At 39.6% G+C, this 21,502-nt stretch overlaps 1 protein-coding gene across 1 annotated transcript in view; it reads right to left on the reverse strand.

Moving 5' to 3' along the window:
* cfap299 (cilia and flagella associated protein 299) overlaps positions 1-20,983 on the reverse strand; it is a 74,369-nt gene extending 53,386 nt beyond the window's left edge. The window contains exons 1-3 of the mRNA XM_014994655.2: positions 20,876-20,983; positions 19,095-19,237; positions 5,485-5,575 (exon numbers count right to left, since the gene is read on the reverse strand). Of these exons, the coding sequence (XP_014850141.2) occupies positions 5,485-5,575; positions 19,095-19,237; positions 20,876-20,983 (342 nt within the window). The remainder of the gene's footprint in view (positions 1-5,484; positions 5,576-19,094; positions 19,238-20,875) is intronic.
* Between the last annotated feature and the right edge of the window lie 519 nt (positions 20,984-21,502).

Consider the following 21,502-nt stretch of genomic DNA (forward strand, 5'->3'; position numbering starts at 1 on the left):
TTACTGAAGGCATTTGGACCTTAGGGGTCCTTAGTTACAACTGAAGAACCGAACAAGAAAAGTGTAAAACATTGATTTATCTTTTTTATTCCTGGATATTTCTCAGGCATTTCTTTATGTGTGGCAGGTGGAGTCAAGTTGTGGAGCTAAAGAGAAAAATACATGGTGATTAGATCAGATCTCAGATATCACAATGGTTCCTTCTTGGGACAAAAAGGACTTTTTGTCCACCTGATAGATGGTTCCAAACTGTTGGGGCCTTATCCCCACCTCTCCTCCACTCAGTGACACCATTCAAGTCAAGGTCATACGATAGCCCTGCAGGACTCTTTCCTTTCTAAAGGTTGTCCACCTTGGTCCTGCTGCTTTGAAATCAAACTTGCCATTGTTTTTACTGCCCATGACAAGGACAAAGGGACTGGGCAGCGGGGACACACACACAGCTTGAAACGCAATAGGGCTGGGAATTCCTCTTTAATTTCAATGCTATACTTGATCTCTGAGCTGCATGACTGACCACCTTATTATCTATAGCGACAGGAGCTTATCAATACAGAATTCGCTGGGTCCACAGACCAAAGACAAACACGTCCTTTATGCAGGATGTCCCCTCTGGGCATGAGACTCGCTGCGCAGACCAACCGGTTAAATTCCACAACTCAGAGTAGGAGACTGGAAATCATTTGTGGACAGTTACACTGGCTTAAGTAAATAGTTAAAAAAAAGGAATTTAGTTTATATTAAATGCTTACATTGTTAATTTATCTGAAAAACATTTACATCTTTGCAGAATATATGAAAGTATATTAAACCTTTAGAGCAGTGGTTCGTAACCTTTTTGAGGCACCGAACCATTCACTGAACCCTTCTGTAGTGATAAATAAAATATTAAAAAAGTGGATCGGTGCATCCCGAAGGAAAACAAGGGTAGATCACAAACTGAAAGGACGAACTTAAAAGGGCTGCCATTTTACCTGTGTAAAAAGGATTTCTGACCTAAATGGGGATTTCTGGCTAAAACAAGGTACAGATAATAAAGTATACATTTTGGGTTTGCTATGAACAGCTGTGTATACCGTGGTAGTTTGTGTAAACACTTGTTCTTTGATCAAGTACATTTTGGAGACGACGGAAAGCTTCACTGCTTCACCACTGACTACCTTTAAGTTTCCGGTCTCCATCCTGATCAGCTGCTGTCAACCAGGGAAGAGGGCAGGTGTTGGCACCACACCTCCAGCTTTAAATGTGAACTTCCCAACAATGGACACCCTGAGGCATCCTGTCCAGGTGTGACCTGGATTTGATTAAAGGAACGCCTTACCCAGCGCAAATAAAGCCAAAAGCTGCCCAGGTGCAGCTTTTGTTTGTTTAGTGATTTCTGCCAGGGAAGCAGCTTTTGCAACAGGCCCTGAGAAGTCAATGCATAATAAAGGGCAGACTCTGAAAGCTCGTCCACACCAAACCTGACTCCTCACTGCAAAACAAAAACACCAAATGCATTCAGGTTGTAAGTTTGAATGATTTCATGGAGTTTAATTACTATTCTGCAGAGAAGCGACCAGATGGGACTCCATACAAAGACTTCTTTCAATCTTTTGTAAGTCACAAAGACGCCTAACAATTATATTAACACGTGCAGCTTCAACCTGACTCTGAATGCCAAGACTGACATAAAGGAGCAACAAAACAGAAGCTCTTGGATGCAGGAAGAGGAAAATGACTTACTGATGAAAATATAAACACAATAAGAACCATTTTTGCCAAATATAATTTTAACCAGTAACAACCTTTCACTACCAAAGATGGTTCAAGACACAATCTTAATTTCTTTGAGATAATACTGTAGTTCTGCATAGAAAGTAATAATTGTGAATTTTAACACCTTAATCTTGTAAAGTTAGTAATTTAACATACTTTACAAAACAATCAGCATCTTAAAAACCTAGGAACCTTCAGACAGGTGTAGAAGTTTAAAGCACCGCTCGCTTCTAAAGTTATATGCCTAGCTTTGAGCATCTCCCAGATCAGAGAACATTTAGGCTGGAAGAGAAGAGCAGTGTGCAGAAAAACAGCCAAGAGGCCTGTGGTAACTCTGGAGGAGCTGCAGAGATCCACAGCTCAGGTGGAGGAATCTGTAGACAGAATTGTCAGGCCTTCATAGAATAGTGGAAAGAATAAGAGCTCTCAAGACATGTAAAGGGAATAAAACCGTCACATTAACTGAATATTTTCCATCTTTGACCTGTGTTTTTTTTCAAAGGGTAGTGGAAAAAATCTAATCTGTCATTTTTACTAATCAGGATTCCTACATGGTGCAGACAGTTATAACTTTACACAGAGTACAGGAAACTAAATCCCTCCCCTTCTTAGATTTTCATTTGTAAAATTATTTGACACCATCTTATTTTACCTCATCAAGTCGGCAAAATGAGGGGGGAAGTCACGTCAACTGGTCCAACATTTACAATCTCACTGAAAGTTTGATTCCAACATGACAAAATGGAAAATCGTTCAAGAAGCAGTGAATATTTTTTTACAAGGTGTTGAGTGTGCTAGAAACCTTTTCCCCTTTCTTTTGCTTTAAGACCAGATAGTGCATCCACCGATGTGCATGCTACGTACAGCACAGTGCTATGAATGAGATACCTAATGAAACAAAAATGTGCAGACATTAAAAAGATAATATGGAAAGTGGAAGCATGTGTCGTAAAAACGACTGCTTCCCATTAGAGTGCAAAAATGTGCAGATATGAGGAGCTGGAATGTGTTATCATGACGGATCCTGTGGTTCAAGGAGGACAGCAGATAGGAGCTTATGTCATGTTTTTAATATGCTTTTAAAAAACTGGCAGAAAAGAGAGGGATCTTTAAAACGCTGGGTGGTCTTACTATCAAATTAAATATAAACACGGCTACCCCGACCATTTTATAAAGTGGATTCTGAGTGGAGAGAGGAAAAAAATTACTGTTACTCAACTTCTTCATAAATCATAATTGTTTGCAACTTGTTGCAGCTGTTACAATGCAAACAGAACATGTTTTACATATGTATAAACATCACTTTGATATATGCCTACTGGCAAATTGCAATTAAAATTTCACAAACTATTCCTGCAGCACAAAATAAATGCTTGAAACAAGATACGGCACGCCTGCACACATGTGCAAGCGCTGCCTGGAATACATCTGTCTAATGTAAATATACCAACGAGGTCAAGCCTCGTCAAACTGCATTAAGATTACCTGTTACACAAACAGTTTCAAAGAGAAGAAGCATTAAGCGAACAAATGTGGCTTTAACTTTAAACGAATGGGGCTCAAAGGAAAACAATCATCTTCCAGATCCAATTTTTCAACCAAGAAAGTTCCAACAAGCTGGAAAAATATTGTGTCAGCAGAGCAAGGTTGGTGATACACGTCGCAATAGCTGGCTTGTTTTTTATTTTCTGCAATGTTTATCTACTAATCATTTAACTTAAATGTATCTCTAAAGAATAAAAACAGAAGTTCTTTCAGTTTTTAAGTGTTAATGTTTCCACAGTGAAGATGCCGGGGAAATCCTTTGGTCTTCTTCTTCTACTGTTCTCTTCATGTGATCTACTGGCTGCTACGCCTGCAGGGTAAATGGAGGTGAAACAAAACTCCACTTTTTTTTACTCCCGCATCTCGGGAGTGAATCATTTGAAGTCCATCAGCACTGATGCAGTGTAAAGAACAATGCTCTTCACAACATGCACAATCCCTTCATCGCCCCAAGTCATAACTAAGATCAACCTGATTACCACCAAAGCCTCCTCCCCCAGATATTCTTAAATTCCCTGAACATTTCCTCCAAATATAAATATAAAAAACTCCACATCCCTGGACAGACTTTGCACACAAACTTTGTTGTTCGGAGAGGATCTTTGAAGAGGGATTTTCTGGCTGAGTGCGTTGGAGTGTGGGCATTTATCAGAACTGCAATCTGCCCCACTGTCTACTGCAGGCCAAACCATCAACCTATCAGCAGCACCTGGACGTTATCTCAGTAGCATCCCTCAGCAGGCCTTAATGGTGCATAGACTTTTTATTATATGATTTTGATTAATGGCGAAAGCTCAGAGGAATCTGTTTGGATTAAACATCTGCTTTGAGTCCAGATTTCACTAAGACCTGAAGTCAAAATTTAAGATCTTCACATTATTTTCTTACAACTTGCTGAACTAAACAGCTACTTATTGAAAGCAGAATCACATAATAACCCAACCAAAAATGATCTGACTAATCCAACCAACACTGGAGCAGAAAGCAGTTTTTCCTCACAGGACAACAGAAGGACAGCCAGGTGCAACCTTCTGATATGATTTTGGACACATGCTTAGAAATATTTGTGTTCTTCAGAAAGAACCCATGACAGCATGCAAACTCCACGCAGAAAGGTCTTAAAAGTTTTTTCAAATTCATTTTGTCAAAATTTTGAGTTCAAATCCAGGCTGAGAAAGTTGAACCACAAATAGCTATGATGGAGGGGATGCCATGGTGGACCCCCGCCTCGTCATCATTCAGTTTATGTGGATTCACATATTTGCTTTTTTTTTTCCAGAAAGCATATCTAAAAAATTTAAACGAAAATGCAGGTTGGAAAGCTGAAAACAACTCAGTAATGCTACTTGACACGCTATTGGTTGGTGTTTGCAAAGCAGCCAATCCAGAAGTGCCATTTTTTTCCTTATTGCTGATTGGTTGTGAGAACAGAGATTAAGAAGACTGTGAATGTTAGCTTCTGTGGTAGAACCAAGACTGTTTCCACTGTACGTATTAATTCATGCTAATGTATATTTGGTGTTTGACACAGAAAGTTTCCAGCATTTTTAAAGGGTGCCTCAGCATTTATGGATTCATCTATGGCTGTGGGTCCTAAACCGCCACGAATACCAAGAGTCTGCTGTGGAATCGAGGCGCTTATTACATGTTCAGGGTGAAATTTGAGGGTTTTATTCTGTGCAATCTGTTCAACATTTCATAATATTTTGTAAAAAACACACAGAATTTGCTTTTTAGACACAGTTTTCCAATATGTATAAGGATGATAAAGTTGAAAAGGAGATAAAAAGAAGTTTTAAAACCTTATTTAACACCTTTAAAGGTGTTTGAACGGTAACTCTAATCAAGTGATCTGGACTAAAATCATATAGACCATACAGAGGAATGATGAAATTCCTTAAATCTGAAATATTATGTGAGGATTAGGATGAGGCCCCTTTAATATTTATCACTGTGGTTTAATCTAAGAACAAGGTGGTTTTAGTGAGGGGGTCTGATGGTTGGGAAAGGGGGCCGCCAGCTGGCTTTGGTGGTATTTGGGGAGGGACTGGAACTGGGAGGAGGGTCATTTCCACTCAGCTTGACACAATATGGATTTTGTTTCCATCCTAATGGAATTGCAGAAATATTTGAGGGGAATCCCATTACGTAGCAATTGGAGTGCTGTAATAATGTACTCACAGTCATTTTCCCACTGCGGTTGGCCTCTTCTCGCTCTGCCAGGGCCTTCAGGAAGTTATCCTTGAGCTCCTTTCCTGCACTTGCCAGTGTCCTGGAAAAGACAACACTCAAACGGCTTGAAATGTTTCTCTAAACCTGAAAAAAGTCACATGAAGGCTTAGAGGTTCTTTATTTATGTGATGATTTTACATGCTAATCCCCTCAGAGTGCTATGCTCCGATTCTGCTCCAACTTTATTAATTAACTAAACAAAAATCAATGAATAGAAATAAATCTGTCCCTTTAAATGTTGGAAGTGACCGTAATTTTTCCAGACTGGCTTTGTTAACACAATATTACATGCATTTTAACAAGGAGCTGTTAAACTATCAGGTTTTCCTCGTTATCATAATTTTCTTCATAGGAAACATAAATCCGCAAATATAAACCACACGACTCCGTGACTGCTTTCTCCTCCCAGCTTCAAGCTGTCTCCATAGAAACAAGGATTTTGGCGCACACGAATGGATCCGCACCTGAAAAAACACTGGCACTTATATTTGAACAGTTCACAGTGCAGTACGAGCAACAGAAGTCTGGCGCGCCGCCACGGCGGACAGCACACAACATTCATCAGATCCACAGCGAGCGGACGGCTGCAAACGGGCCGCTGGAGGCGGCTCACGATGAGGGAGAAGATCTACAAGGGAAAAGATGATTACCTATCAGTTGGTGGTTTTTAATCAGTACAGTAAACTAAATCAGGACAGTGATGCGTACATGTGTCATTTGTCTGTTTCACTATTTTACAACTTTGGGAATTTAAGCAGATATTGACTGTGGTTTTAGAAAAAACCCAAATTAAGACCTTTTTATAACATTATCCATTAAGATGCATGTACACATAAAACCCCCACCTACTTTTTAATACTTTGCTTCAGAGCTAAAGTACTTTTATCATGCTTTAAAAAGTTCATCATTCTTTAATAGTCTGTAACGTTTGTAACAAAAGAGCCATTTTTCCCTCAGTTCAGACACATAAAATTCATTTGGAGCCACAAATGTTTCACAGTAACTTATAATTTTTAATAAATATCACTATAGCAAAAGTGATATTTTAAAAGAATCACAATTTTGTTCTTATTATTATGATTTTGGGCTTTTAAAAAAGAAAAAGATTTAGCAAAAAGAGGATGGAAGCTGTCTTTGCAACTTTGTGACAAGAAAATAGATCTAAATAAAATTTAGTGGTACTTGTAATTTCATTCTGTTGTGGAAATTCAATTACATTTTAAAATAGTTGTTGGCTTTTGTGTGTGTGTGTGTGTGTGTGTGTGTGTGTGTGTGTGTGTGTGCGTGTGTGTGTGCGTGTGTGTGTGTGTGTCATTTGGAGCCATTTTGGAATATCCAAAAGCCACAGGCTGATTTAACGACTTCAACTCACATTTTTTACTAATTTCAGTCCATCTTCTGACCGCGACATGGTTTTTAAAAAATGAAAAGATGGAGATAAATTGCTATTTATTTTTAAATAAAATAAGTCCAAAGAAAAACTTTAAAGACCTTTTAGCAATGCATTTTCATCATGAACTCCAATTCTTTCAGGTAACCATCACTCCCAAAATGTCAACATTACATCTGATTAATTAATAACATTAGTTCCAGTCACAATAAATAAGTTGGAAGGATGGAGAGATGACTTTAAACCCAATTTACCCTGTAGTATAAATAATATTTGACTCAACTATGTATAAATATTTTAAATATTTGAGTCCTCGTACTGCCTGTGAAACATATTAGCTCCATTAATAATCACCACCTTATTGTGCATCAAGTCTTTACAGTTCTGTATCTGCAGTGCAATGGAAACTCAGTGTGTGGAGTCTGAGTGCATTTTCCTAAATTATGTTTGTCCAAAAATCAGACAAGTTGACATTTTATTTCCAATTTCATAGTGAATTCCACAAGTGCCACATCAAGCACAGACAAACAGCCAAATGTTTATTTTAGCCTGGATTAGCATCACAGTAAAGAAACGGAGTCGCTACGTTTCCCAGAATTTGTAAGAGGATTGTAACTCGCGCTTTAGGTTTGGCCTGTGCCTCGTTGTGAAAGTGTTAGAGGAATCACACGGTGGTAAAAGTGCAGAGACGGCACATATTTGGAGGCTAAAACCTCACTCCATCTTCTGAGTGAGTGAAGGATTGCTGCTGGGTCACGGGGGCCGAGGCCCCAAAGTAAACACAGGTGTTGAGGAGCCAAGGAACCGGGGTTACCCCGTCCAGTAGCACGAGCAACACACAGTCACAGAGAGCGAACGATTCGCCGCCGTAAACATGTGGAGATTTCCGTCAGTTAACTAATTTCTTATCAAGCCTCATTTAGGAGGGATAACAAGGAAGTTACGATGAAATGATGGTTATTAGTTCCTAATGACTCGGCATTAAGGAGCCCGGCCTTCTAAGCGTCTTGTTTTAGGATTGTGGTGAGACAGGTGGGCAACATCATTAAGGAAAATGAGGAGGGAGTTGAACAGCCGTCATCTGGCCTGGTGGAAACAACTCGTACGTCTGTCCTGTAAGAGAAACGTTTCTACGTACCAGAAGGTGAAACTACCTGTTGTCATGTTGTTGGTTCAGAACATCCGTCTGGTTTCACAAGAATCCAGGAAATACAGAAAATTCAAAATGCTTGAACACGAAAGACGTGAATGCAGGTAGAAGCTGTTTAAATTCCCATTGTGAAAGCCTTCCTCAGTTCTCATCATATACTGGGATCCCCAATTATTTATTTATTTTAGATTGTCAGAATAATGAGAACTTTTTGTGTATGAATATATATGTATTATTTTTATTCATGTATTCATCATAGACTGGGTGTTCAAACAAATACTGAAACAATTAGATATGATTTTAACACATTTAATTTAAAGAAAGATGGAAGTAGAAACATGTCAGGTACGGCTGGAAAAATAAAAATAAATGTTTCTAATAATTTATCAAAGAGAAACACAATGCATTTTATTTTAATTTAGGTTTTGAATAATAATTCACACATTTAATCATTTTGTGTATTTAATCAAACATTTATAGAAACATGGCTACATTTTTTAGATTAATTTACAGTTTTATTTACTCAATCCCACGTATAAATACGTATTTGATACATTAATTATTACATTATTTAAAAATGTATAGGCCAGAATGGCATTGGACAGCAATGCATCTCTCCACTTTATGTATATAAATGTAAACGTCTAAACCGTAAAAAGCTAAAACAAAAAAAGTAGCCAATAAGTCTGATGTTTTCTTGGCGCTCCATACTGTGTGTGTTACAGATGAAGTTTATGTAATGCTTTGTGCGCCTCTGTTGGGGGTGACCAGCTGTGGGTGCTTTGCAGCTGTTTACATGCGTATAAACACTCCAGTCCACTTCGTTCCAAATCCCTGAGGCCTTTTTCCTGAGCCTGAAATGAAGTTTTTAAACTATTTACTCTCTCCAATAATTACACCAACAGTTTTGTGTTTACATACTTTAAAACACTTTTGCTTGGTTCATTCTGTGAGTATACGTGTGTGGAAAAACTGCAGTATTCCCTGCACAGGAGAAATCAGTAGCATAATAACATATAGCTGGTAATCGAGCAGAAGACAACTGAAAGTTACTGAAGAGAAAAGATGCTACATTTAAGTCACCTGAACTCTGGCTTTGGCACAACGTCGTCACAAAGCAAAAGTAGTGAACGTCTACTGCTACAGGGAATGAGGAGGGAGTCAGGAGAAATGCTTCTAAGTGAAGACATAACAAACCGGCATGTCGGCTTTTGGCCCCTGAAGGAAGCTTTAAGCTAACACTGTACATGCAATGAACAGAAGCTAAATTACTCAGATTTGTAGTCAAATCCCCGTATTTCAAACCACACACCCCTCCTCTAAAAATACTCATAATTGTCCGATTTTACAGTTTAAACACCAAATATATCTTACAATGCATTAATAAGCAGAGCAGGAACCGCCTTAGCAGAAGCTGACATTTGCAGTCTCCGTTTTCTCTGCTCTTAGGGCTTCAGCTAATCAGCACCAAAGGAAATGAACGGCGCTCCTGGATTGGCTGTGCTGCAGCCAGTCACTGACAGTAAAACTGATTGTTTTGGGTTTCCTGTGTATTTATGGCACAATGCATAATTATAGCAACACTTATAACTGTTTATTTCCTGTTTCAGAGCCACAAGCACATCCCATTAATGATCTCTGAGGACTGGAACCACACTTCCAGTTTCTGATCAGTTTGTAAACTGTTGGGTGTTTGAATGAAGTTTTAACTAGTTTGATGAGTTTGCATCTTTTTCTTCTATTATTTATACTTCAAAAGTAAGAGTTTCCTTCTGGGGATAAAGTATTCAAACAAAGCTTTGCCTGTTCCATCTTCCTCAGACCCTCATAAGTGCCTGCAGTAATTTTTTAGTACTGTTTACACTCCAATCTGTCACCCTGTAACATTTATTCACCTAAGTGTCAGTGACCAACGGCAGGGCTGGTTTTTCATCTTTCTACCAACGTCAACGACAAATCCTCTGAGGAGGAACACCTACAACAGGGAACGCTGAGGAAATCTGATATTGCACAGCATGTTGCAACACTGCAATTCCATCTAACCTGACAGCCAGATTTGATCTGCGCTCATTTTCCCCCCTGTATCACACATGTGATTATTCGCAACAGCAAATAGCTCCCAGTTTAATTAATCGAATGCCATTAAAAGGTTCTTTGAGGGAAGACGTGCTGACATTCCTCTTTAATTCATAGCTCTCTTTCTGCAAATGTTTTCTGTGAGGGTTTCATGTCATGAGGGGGAACAGATGTTACACTTTGCAAAAATCTCTTATTCTGCCCTGCAGATTAAAAGACTGAAGCCTTCTTTCTCCTGCAGCTTCGACAATGCAGCTCTTAGGAAAACGGCGATTTCTTAAGAATTTTTTCATTTTCCTTGGAGTGCTTGGGAAAGAGAACCTTCTGAAAAATATTATTTTGGGCTGGTGGATGTCAAGGGAAATTCCACACAGCATGACAATTTACTTTATTTCGAGCTCTTTATGAAGTCCTCTGTCACCTCTGATTACAATGAACTGAACGTATCAGTTACACACACGCTAACACAGGATATTCTACCTGAGCTTTCCTCGAGCTCTGCGGCCACCTTGGCTTTTGGGGTAGCGGAGGTGGCACGTCCTGCACTGCCGGCTTTAGACGCTGGTTTTCAGTAGGGACCAAAGAAATGATTGTCTTTCTTGTGACAAAGAGCAGAACACTGCAAAAATGCAAAGTTCTAGAATGTATATCAATCTAGTTTCTACTGCAAATATCTTAGAACACTTAAAATAAGACACAACTGACATACAACTAACTTTTCAGCAAGATATAGAGGCTTGTTTCAAGTCAACATTCCATGATATTTACAAAAATGTTACAAGTGAAAATAACGTCAGTGGAACTAGTTTGTTTTTTATTCAGAATTAAGAAATTATTGACTTAAAACAAATTAATATATCCTCCTGGAGCCTCACCTGTAAGACAGTCAGAGGTTGACAGCGTTCACAAATATTGTACTCAACTAAGAGCAGCAGTACTTCATTTTTACCCAAGTAAAAGTAAAAGGAACCATTCAATAAATTAAGTGCAAAAAAAATATTTAGTAAAAAGTTTACGCAAGTACTGAGAACAGATCAAATTATCAATCACTTAAAATTTAAAAATTACATCATCAGATGAACCAATATATAAAGTTAAGTGGAAATTTTGGTTTATTAAGGATCAAAATGGACAAGGAACAAAAAATAACAAAATCAGCCAAATGAAAAATGTTCTAAAACAGTTTCTTTCAATAAAAAACGGATGAAACTTTGTTTGTTTTCATCTTGGCACCACATGTTTTGGTTAAAACATGTTTTTTTTTTCAATCAGTGGGTCGAGAATCCAGAAACTTTACTCAGGAGTAGAAATACTTCATAATAAAATTACTCAAGTAAAAGTTAAAGCATAGTAAAAGTAAATTTTTCCAAAAAAGTTATTCAAGTAAACGTAGAGTAAATGTAACTGAAGACAAGTTTTGTCTTATTTCCAGTGTACTAAGATATTCACACTAGAAACTAGACCAAAACTACTTGATGTCGTGTTTTTCCACCTAATTTTTACGATGCTGTTGAGGACAGAAACAGAAAAATGTCCACTCAACTAGGAGTAACTTTAAAAGAAAATTAGGCTAAATGCGAGTCCTAAAATTAGAGAACGGGTTCTTGTGTGAGAACGCCTGTCTGTTGAGCACATGTCAGCATTGTGGTTTCTTCCTCATCAGTTTATTAGCTTACATTGTAATCCAAAGCAGCTCATATGAAATCATTTAAGCGTATTTTTCAAGCCATTTCAGCTGCTGATTAGAGAAGAATTTCACCCGAGGAACAACATTGTTACAGGTCCGTTTCTTAGCTCCTGTTATACACGGGCGCAGCTGTTCAGCAGGCTCAATTCAGCCTCGTTGCCCAAAACCACAAGCATAGATTCCAAAGAAATTAAAACAATTAGTCATTAAAAGACCTTGGGCAGCAGAACCTGCTCCTGGAGGCTGTCACAAGCATCCTGACTCTACAACGCGGACAAGAGCAAATATGAAGCTGACAGTTCTGCCTGCTAGCTTCATAGAAAGGCTAAAAATGTTAGAGGCTGAAGTTAAAACAATGTCGGAATGTCAAAGCCTCAGAGGTTTGCTTTAAATAAAAGTGCTGAGTTGGTAAAGAACATTAATGTGCCTTGCAGAAACTCCTTTGTGCTTACAAAATGTTGATGCATCTTGAGCACTTGCACATAACCACAAAATCTAATCGATTATAGTTTGCACTCATGCTTAGTCCCCTCAATATTTACAGATAGTCCTTTCCATCTGACTGAGCTTGAGCTGTTTTCAAAAGGAGAGCGAGCAAAAAGTGATTCTACAAAGTGTTCGCTCAGGGAACTGAATCCCAATGAACCCAATGCTTTTCTGATTTTTATATGAGAGAAAGTTTAAAAAGTTATTATTTTCCTTCCCCTTCATAATCACACACATGGTTGACGTAGGACTATAATTGGTGTTGGCATAAAATTCCTGATGAAATACACTGAAGTTTGAAAGATTGGGGAAAAGTTTGAGGGGCTACATACTTTTGCAAAGCATTAATTAAGAGATGTTGAAACAAAAGAGATTTCTAACAAAATATCAGCTCCAATCTAAATATGGTTCAGACTAAACTAGAGCCTGGATATTTAATGTTTCCTTATATTTCATAATGCATTCAAATCAATTTTATTGGTCAAGATTGTGTACAGAAACAAGGAATTTGAGTTGGTTTCACAGCACACAGATGTTAATCTTTAGGAGAAATAAAAATATATAAAGGAACATAATATACATTTATTTGTACCAATTTTTTAAGAAGAAATAAATATACAGATATGCTTATATAGTTTCACAGCAGAGTAGCTGATCACTCATCAGAGAGAAAGTCTGGGGAAGAAATTATCTTTAGCACCAGTCTGGTAAAAGTGTAAAGAGTTTGTGTCCAGGATGTGTGGGGTCTGCAGCGATGTCAGCTGCCCTTTTTTAGACACTAGACTTGTACAAGTCCTGGATGGAGGAAAAATCCAGGACATAGTTCTGCTCTGCGGACATAATTTTTCGTTTTATCACCCCTCTATAATTATTTAGCCTGCTGTTTTCTGAGTGGCACTTTGGGATTTTGCTAAATAAATCGCTCAGATGTTTCTTTGTTGATCTAAAACATGAAGAGGAGTTCAAAGCTGAGCTTTATTTCATTCTGTATTGGCAAAATACACGGTGATTATGACTAAAGATCAAAGTTTTTTTTATTTGGCAAGTTCATGTTTTTTTGTTTTTTTGGTGTCTGGAATGCAGACACCAAAAATGCAGTAGCTGCAGGTCAAATCCACATTAATGGCAGCTGGAAATGTTCACACGATGCACAGTCGAATATGAAATGCACAACAGACCACATTAAGTAAAACCTTTCAGTCAGATTTGTTTGAAAGCTCCAGAAACAACAAGCAAGCAGTGATTCAGTATTACTTAGTCAAAAACAGTTGTTATTTTTCTGGCGGTCTACATGCGGCCTACAAGCAATGACAGATGGTTCCTTAAACAAGTCATTAAGATGAAATGCGTCTAAAATGTGGAAACATCCAATTTGTTATTTATTATCTGTTTGCACCCACTTATTGCTGGGCTGTATTTATATGCGTGTGCTGCATGGAAGGATGTGGTCGTGAGCTGAAGCCTGGCAGGATGTGTATTTCTGAGCAGCGCTTGCAGGGGAGAGGGATCCAAATTTACACAGCCGTCCAAAATCACAGAGTGCAAGGGAGGCAACTGGCCTGACAGCACGTGTAACAGAGACTGCACAACCTGGTTGCCCAAGGGCCCTCGCCGGCGTAGCAGCCATTGAGGGTGGCGGGGGATCTGGCTTGCAAAAAAAAAAAAAAAAAGGCCAGCTCGGGATCGGCTTCGTGAGGTTTCTCATGTCAGTCACATCCACAATCTTATTTTTGCTTCGCATCTGGAGGTTGGTTCGGCAGAGAAATGCATTCACTGTGTGCGCTTGTGGCACCGGTTTTCCTTGGCACCACAAGTGATAGCTTCGCTTTTAATATAGAGAGCCGCGAGGCGGAGAATTCTTGAGGCGGACTGTAAAAACGTAACTGCACAATGGACAATGAGCGTGACTGTGGCCGGGAACGGTGGGGAGTTCGCAGGGAGCCTCATGAAAGCCGCGCAGGAGCGACGTGAGCGCGCCAGGTCGCTGCTTGTGCTGACACAGACTTCTGGGCCCGAGCCAGAGCGCAGAGGAAACGGAGGAAACAGAGGCCTCTCTTCTGCTCTGCAACGACTCTCTGGTCCTCTTGTTCCTGGTTGAGACAAAACTGAAGACTTCAAATTCAAAGTCCTTACATGAAGCTAACTACGCTGAGGTCCTCTGAGAAAACAGAATCAGCCCTAGATGGTGGTTAACTAACTCAGTTTGTTTCCATCAGGTGTATTTATTTTCTTAATTCCAATTTGCACAGTATTAAGATCAATGGAAATGCAGGTAATGTGACTGACAGGTGCACTGTGCTTCACTGAGAGTCACTGCTGCTAAAGCTGCTAAAGCTGCTAAAGCTGCTAGCCTCTAGTGTTTCCATGAATGTCAGATAAAATAAGTTCTGTGTTCTGAAGTTCTGGAACCAGATACTTCATCCACCTGAGATTGGAGCCAAACCTGAAGCCAGCACTTCTTAAACAATCCCCTCATTCTGACAACTCCCTACCCAAACAACCACACAACTGACTAAGCGTCCCATTCATCCAAGTTTCCGTTTTCAATCGTGTATTAGATTTCACTTATGTTTGATGAGAGCACCGGCTCTTTTGTTTGTTCTTTTTGTGGTGTGCTGCTCGCGCCCCTCCACCCCCTTTTCCTCTTTCCTCCCTTCCTCGCCTCCCTTTCACAGCCGAGCTGTCAGGAGGAGCATGTTGTCGTTAAAAATGAGACAGGGCAACAACGGGGCAACATCTGATTAGCATTCAGCGCACCATCTCCACTCCCCGAGGTATTTTATTACCACAGGTGCAGGGGCATTCACTGATCAGATGCACGCTATAGGCGAGGTTAGCCCTTAATTGAAAACAGCTCTATTTATACACCTGCAGGCACTAAAGGTCTCCGAGAAAGCACAGGGAGGCTGAAAAGAAGAGAAAGGAAGGGGGGAAACACAGAACAGTGACAGAGCTGTGAAAAAAAGCTGTGCCTTGGGAGGAATAGTTTAAGGCCCACAGGGAAGGGAATGGCATTCTCAAAACAGTATGCTGCCTAGCGCAAAGAAGACGATATGCATGCAGGTGCAAAAGTCTGCAGAGAGGAATATTGCTTCATAACAAAGACTGCAACAGGCAGAAACACAGAACTGAATGTTTTCTTTTACTGAATATGAAACAGCATCGCTGTAGAGTTTGAAGGCTCTGATCTGGCATTGTCCCGGTTACCTTCAGTCACACTGCAGAGGCAATGCTTCAGGGTTTTCAAACTGCGACTATAACAAGAAGTGAAGGGGTCCAATCAGAAAACCACAAAGGGAGGAGAAATCTGCACTGAGACACCCAGAAACATGGCACCGTTACGGTTAACAAATTCTCTGTCAAAGTCTTTTGCAAGATCCAATATCCAAAGATGGGAAAGTAATGAAAGACGATCAGTTTATAGGCCTTTTCCATGTGGATCTGTAGCAAAACTGAGATTTTTCATTTTGTTTGCACCTCCTGTTCACACGCAAGGGTGAGAAACCTTTTAAAAAAGTTGCAACAATGTGAAGAGACTTTAAGACACTATTTGTCATGTAGATGCAAAAAGTCTGCCATTGCTTGAAAAAATGGCAGATTTTCAAGAATGAATATATTAAGATGGTGATAAAATCAACCGAAAACTAAAACAAATCTGTCGGAAGAGAAAATACTAATCATTTGTGTAAGAATATCTAATATTCTTACACACATCTTAACTTTGCAATATTTCCCAGACTCAACAGATTTATCTCTGAACTTTGGCTAGGCCATTCTCAAACTTAATTTCTTTTTTTGGATGCATGTTTGGACTCACTGAGAAAAATCCCTCTTCATCTTCATCTTTCTAAAAAACTTTGTTCAGTTTAGTTTTCTGATTGTCAACACACAGCTGTAAAATACCAACAAAAAGATCTCACTTCATGCAGTTTGTTCAGTCCTGTAAAACATCCAATGATGCCGTTTTTTCCAACAAGGCTGTCAGGTTTTGTTCAGACTTGAACCGTCTATTCTAAAATAAAAACTTCTGAGCTGAAATGACTCATTAAAATTCACAATGTAAAGTGTGTAAAGCTTCAGTGGGCCTTCAAATTACACTGGAATATTAGGAATGTCATTTCAAACAGCTTTAATCTGAAATTTTGAAAAAAGTAGCGGTTCTGCTTGTGAGCCTTTGTCAGTGCAAAGTTCTTCAACATATCTTAGTGTGGTCTCTTGTATATTTCACATTTGATTGTACATTGTGTGAACAATAATCTTGGAAAATTTGTGATTTAGAAAAAATCTATCCTTATTGTTTCCAAGTTGGATATTTTTACAAGTTTACAACTTCTGTCCAGAGAGTTAAATAGCAGGGAAGCAGAAAATGTTGCATGACTGGTTTCAGATTATTATTTTTTTTTTTAGTTAAAATGCTGTTTTAAATCTGACACTTTCAGTTTGATGTTCAGAAGGAAAATTTCTCAATTTTTTGAAGAAACCAGGTTTTCAAAAAGCAACACTTCTACTTGTGAGCCCCAAATGGATCACTGATTACTGGCAAAGTTCTGTATGCACAACAAATATATAAATGAATTCAAAAACTTTAATACTTTCTGGAAAAATGAGTCTTCTTATCATTAAATGATTCACCAGTTTGAAGCATCACAGAAAGTAAAGCCAACTTCCTCTTTTCCTTTCCTCCCATGTAACTTCCTGTAAACGTCTAAAATGTCTGCAAAGATTTTTAGTGTAATATTCTGTTAAAACTCACAGCTGTTGACAGGAAATCTGTTTTACTGCATTCCAAGCTGCGTTAGGACCTCACAAACACGATCTGGGCCTTTCAAAGGAGCCGCATGGATGTAGATCTTGGAGCGCGAGCAAACTGCTGTGTGTATACAACATCCCAATGTTCCCGCACAACACTTCCCCGGATCCTGTTGGGACAAGATGAAAGGCTCTGAGCCCTAATATCACTGTAACTGCAGGTGTGGAGGCTCCCATTTCACCAGTGTCACTGATGTTCGCAGACGTTTCTGGGAGAAGGGCGGGGGACAGCGCTGAGACATCTGCACGTTTGGATAAGCATCTGAGGGTTCAATCAGATTCAGAACCTCGCAGGTAAATGTTTGGATACTCTGAAGCCCTGTGTGTGTGTGTGTGTGTGTGTGTGTGTGTGTAGGGGGGGGAGTGTGGTGAGTGCTCTTAATTGTCTGTTCTGGCTTGTCATCAAAGGAGACATCACAACCACAAGTTTGTGTGGAAACTGAGAACAATATCTGTGTGATCACTTTCCTCTGAAGGGCAGTTTGTTGGAAACTCCGCTTGGCAGGAATGTGTTTTGGCCTGTTCGCGCTAATAACTTTTAGATGAATTTAGACACCGTGCTCCAATAAAAACCTTGTCTACATGTGTAGGGGAGATGATAAAATGCTCCCCTTTGTCCTCTCTTCTATATATAAAAAGTAAGGATTAAGAAAAAAGGAAATGAACAGAATTCAATGAACTTTGATTAGTCAAAACTGGTCTCATAGACAGGAATCTTAGAATAAAAATCTGTCAAGACATTTTGCCATTAAATTTCACAGCTTTTATGTAATTTTCTTTTGTTAAAGGTTTTGTTGGCTCTAGTGGCCTTTATTTGAAGGTAGTTTGACAGGAAGGAGGGTAATGAGAGAGGGGGAAGACATGTGGCAAATGTCACCAGGCTGGGAATTGAACCTGTGACCACCACCATGAGGACCAATGCCTCAATGTGTGGGTCGTGCTTTGCCCCTGCGCCACCACAGCACCCCAGCTTTTATGTCATTTTCAAACACATCCGCTCCAGAAACTAGACAGGATATGTACTATCTGCTGCTTCAGCTCATGTGAAATAATATAGAACTTTATTATAGATCTAAACTGGAAATCTGCCTGAACAAAGGGAGAACAGAAAAATGACCTGGAAGCATGAGATACCGGTTATAACCACAGTTTAAAGTGAAAAGACTAGCAAATCAATCAATCAATCCATTCACCCATGGTGGATGGATGAATGGACCTGTCAAATGTCTCTGTAACATGTCTGCTGATAATCATGTCATTAGCAGAACTCTGGAGAGCCTGACTGGAGAGGAAATTCAGTCATTTGAAGACCCTCTCCTCCATCTGTCAATCCATCTTCACTGTGAACAGAATGGCAAAATGCAAAGATGAGACCCTGACGTTTCCATACCAGACTTCCTCTACTCCACCTCAACATCTTGTGATTTTGTCCTTGAACACCACAAACAGGAACAGAACCTAACATGCCCTGAACAAAACTCAGGCAGAGCTCTCGCTTTGATATAACCAAGAAACCAGTTATATCATAAACTTTCAAGGCATCCCTGCATCTTCACCCACAGTCTCTAGAGGCAAATTTGGAAGCCTTCTCTAGGTCTGGAAAAAAACCACAGCACAAACTGGAACGGTCAGTATGTGACCAAGAGTCGAGACTTGGTCCAGCTTCGAACAGTACTGTTTGTCTGACGTTGGCAGGTTTTTCTGTCATTTGAGTAAAATTGTATCATTTACCAACATACCAAAATCTCTCTGGGTGATTTTGTATTTCCCAACAAATTCTACAAATTCAAGTTTTACTAATACAACCTCAATATTTTACTGAGCAACTGTCTAAGAAGGACTTATGCTAAAAACTTCTCTGACATAGAAGAAGAATTTGAGATATTGGTGAAATTGACAGGTGGTTCATGTGCATCCTGTTAGTCAATCAGATAGCACGCCTTGCCGAGAAGCCAACTCACACTGGGCGGCTCCTGCTGTAGAAAACGCTGCTCTGTTCAGTCTTTGCAGCCTCTGCAGCTGCTTTCCTCTCCTCGAATTCCTCCCTGCTCAGGATCATGCCCTTGTGGCTGTGCTCCACCAGCTCGCGGGCCAACTCCCTGCTCTGCAAGAGACAAGGAAAGGTGAGGAGTCAGGCAGCGAGAGACAGGAAGGCCTGCAGTTTGGGCTGGACATCGTCACGAATTGCCAGTCTTGGATTTTTGGCACAGTTTTAGCCAATGTTTGGAATTTGTTTGTCATGCTGGTGTGTGGATTTAAGCTATTTCACCACCACACCCAAGTTATAAAGCACAAAACCTGCTATGCATCACCACAAGGTTTAATTTGTCTTTTTGTGTGTGTGTGTGTGTGTGTGATTTGATGCCTTTTCTCAGACTCATTCATGCTCTAAGTGTGCACGTGTTTCCGTGTGTGTGTGTGCAAGCGAATGTGTTTCTGCGTGGATTTTTCTAATCACCGTTTGCAGACCCACCGTCATTGAAGCCAAGCCATAAAGTCATCATCTAAAAAGCTAATCTTGCCGTCAAATCCAGTGGCTTGTTAGATCAAAGCATCTGCCACATGTCCATTTACCCAAAACCCCAGCTGGGATCCGAGAGGAAAAGTTCTATTTTCCTCTAACTTTGATGTGGCGCACCAGAAATGAGTTTCAGACATGTGCCGCTCCTAAAATTGGCTTAAAAATCTGTGTCGTTATTCTGGGGCTCATTGAATCAGTCTATTTAAAAGCAGCAGAACCGTACCTGGACTAATACTCTGACTCTAGAACATGCCTTTTTAACTTCTTCAGTTCTCTGAGCATAAAGCATTCACTCTGACAAGATCTAAAGAGCGCAATATGTGAACAAATAGGTTTATAATAAGCTGATTTATCAGAGGTCTGCCTTTCTGCAGAGGTTAGGTGACCTGTGACCTGGAGTCACAACACACGGTGGACTGAGTTGGATTGAGTGCAGCAGATTAGCAGGTCAGATATGAGTTGGTCTCTTCTCTTTGTGGACACAGGTGTTCAAACAAACTGACTGCTGAAGAAACTCCATATATCATTAGCAGGTGTGCCATCTGCTGGCCACAAGCAAAACTGTTCATTTTAATCCTTATAAGGTTTTCAACACACTGATAGATAGAATCATGTTGTTCCGTTTAATAAACTTTCATACAATGGACAGTTGAAACAGAAGAGCAGAAATTAACACAAATATGACCAGTTGGTGAGTTCATATAATTGGTTAGATCCAACTAAAGTTAAAAATTACCACCTGCTTGTTCACATGAAGGATTTACTCGACTCAAAATGACTGGCTGAACCTGTGTGTGGCTGCCATCTAGAGTGCGTTAGCAGTTACTGCAACAAAACTTTTAAACGTGAAAGTTATAACTACAAACTATTTTTCACATAAAAAATAATAAATGAAGCAGCGTTTTTGCTTCATTTATAAGTCAAATTTTTATTTCATACCTCACCAAGCAAATGATGCGAGCTTTTTGAACAGTAAGGCGAACGAATAATGAGGGAAAAAATCACTAGCCTTATAAAGACATTTTTTCCCGACAATTGTCGGCTTCTCGCTCCTCCAACATTTGGTGTGAACTTTGCTCTTACAGTGATGCGTAACGTTAAAAACATGGCGAAATGAAAAGAAGGTAAATCTGAGAGAAAGAAAGAAATGCTTCCAACCGCGCAGTTACACATGGCATGGATATGAGTTTTAATTCCATATTCGGAGCCCGGGTTACTTACTTTTAAATAAAATAAATCCGTAGGAGTGATTTTAGAGTCCAGATAATCTTCATAGTCTTTAAAGTTAGTGAGGAAATCGTAAAAGCGCTCGGCTGTGTTAAGCTCCATCTTTTGTTTGAAAGTGCTGCCATAGCAACTTAGAGAAGCGGAAGTGATCTCAATTATGGTCTTAAGGTGCTCTACCACTATTAAAGGATAAAGGTTCACAGTTTCCATTCGACATGTACCTACAGAGTATGACCACTGACTATTTATCATAGAACCTGTTACCAGGTAGAATGCACTGAATAAGTGAAGAGTTAATGAGTTAGAAACAGTAAAACGTACCAGAAGTAAGAATTTGAGCCAGTTTGACAAGGGCTAAATTGTGTTGGCTGTATAACTATGTCAGCTCATCTCCAAAACTACAGCTCTTGTGAGGTGTGTCTGCTTGGCAGTGTCCACAGTCTATCAATTGTTTAAGAACAGAACAATGGAGAACCAGGAAAAGGGCCAGAGATGACCAAAACCTCAAATTGCTAAAGGAGTTAAGTGTCCATAGCTTTAATCATGTTCGTTTATCCAAAGTTAGATTTCTTTGTGAGACAGGATTAAACAAAGGCTGACGGAATGCAGCTTGTTTCAGAC

This window comes from Poecilia mexicana, unplaced genomic scaffold (genome assembly GCF_051168715.1).
Source record: "Poecilia mexicana isolate PSO_F unplaced genomic scaffold, ASM5116871v1 scaffold_9, whole genome shotgun sequence".
Classification (NCBI taxonomy): Eukaryota; Metazoa; Chordata; class Actinopteri; order Cyprinodontiformes; family Poeciliidae; genus Poecilia; species Poecilia mexicana.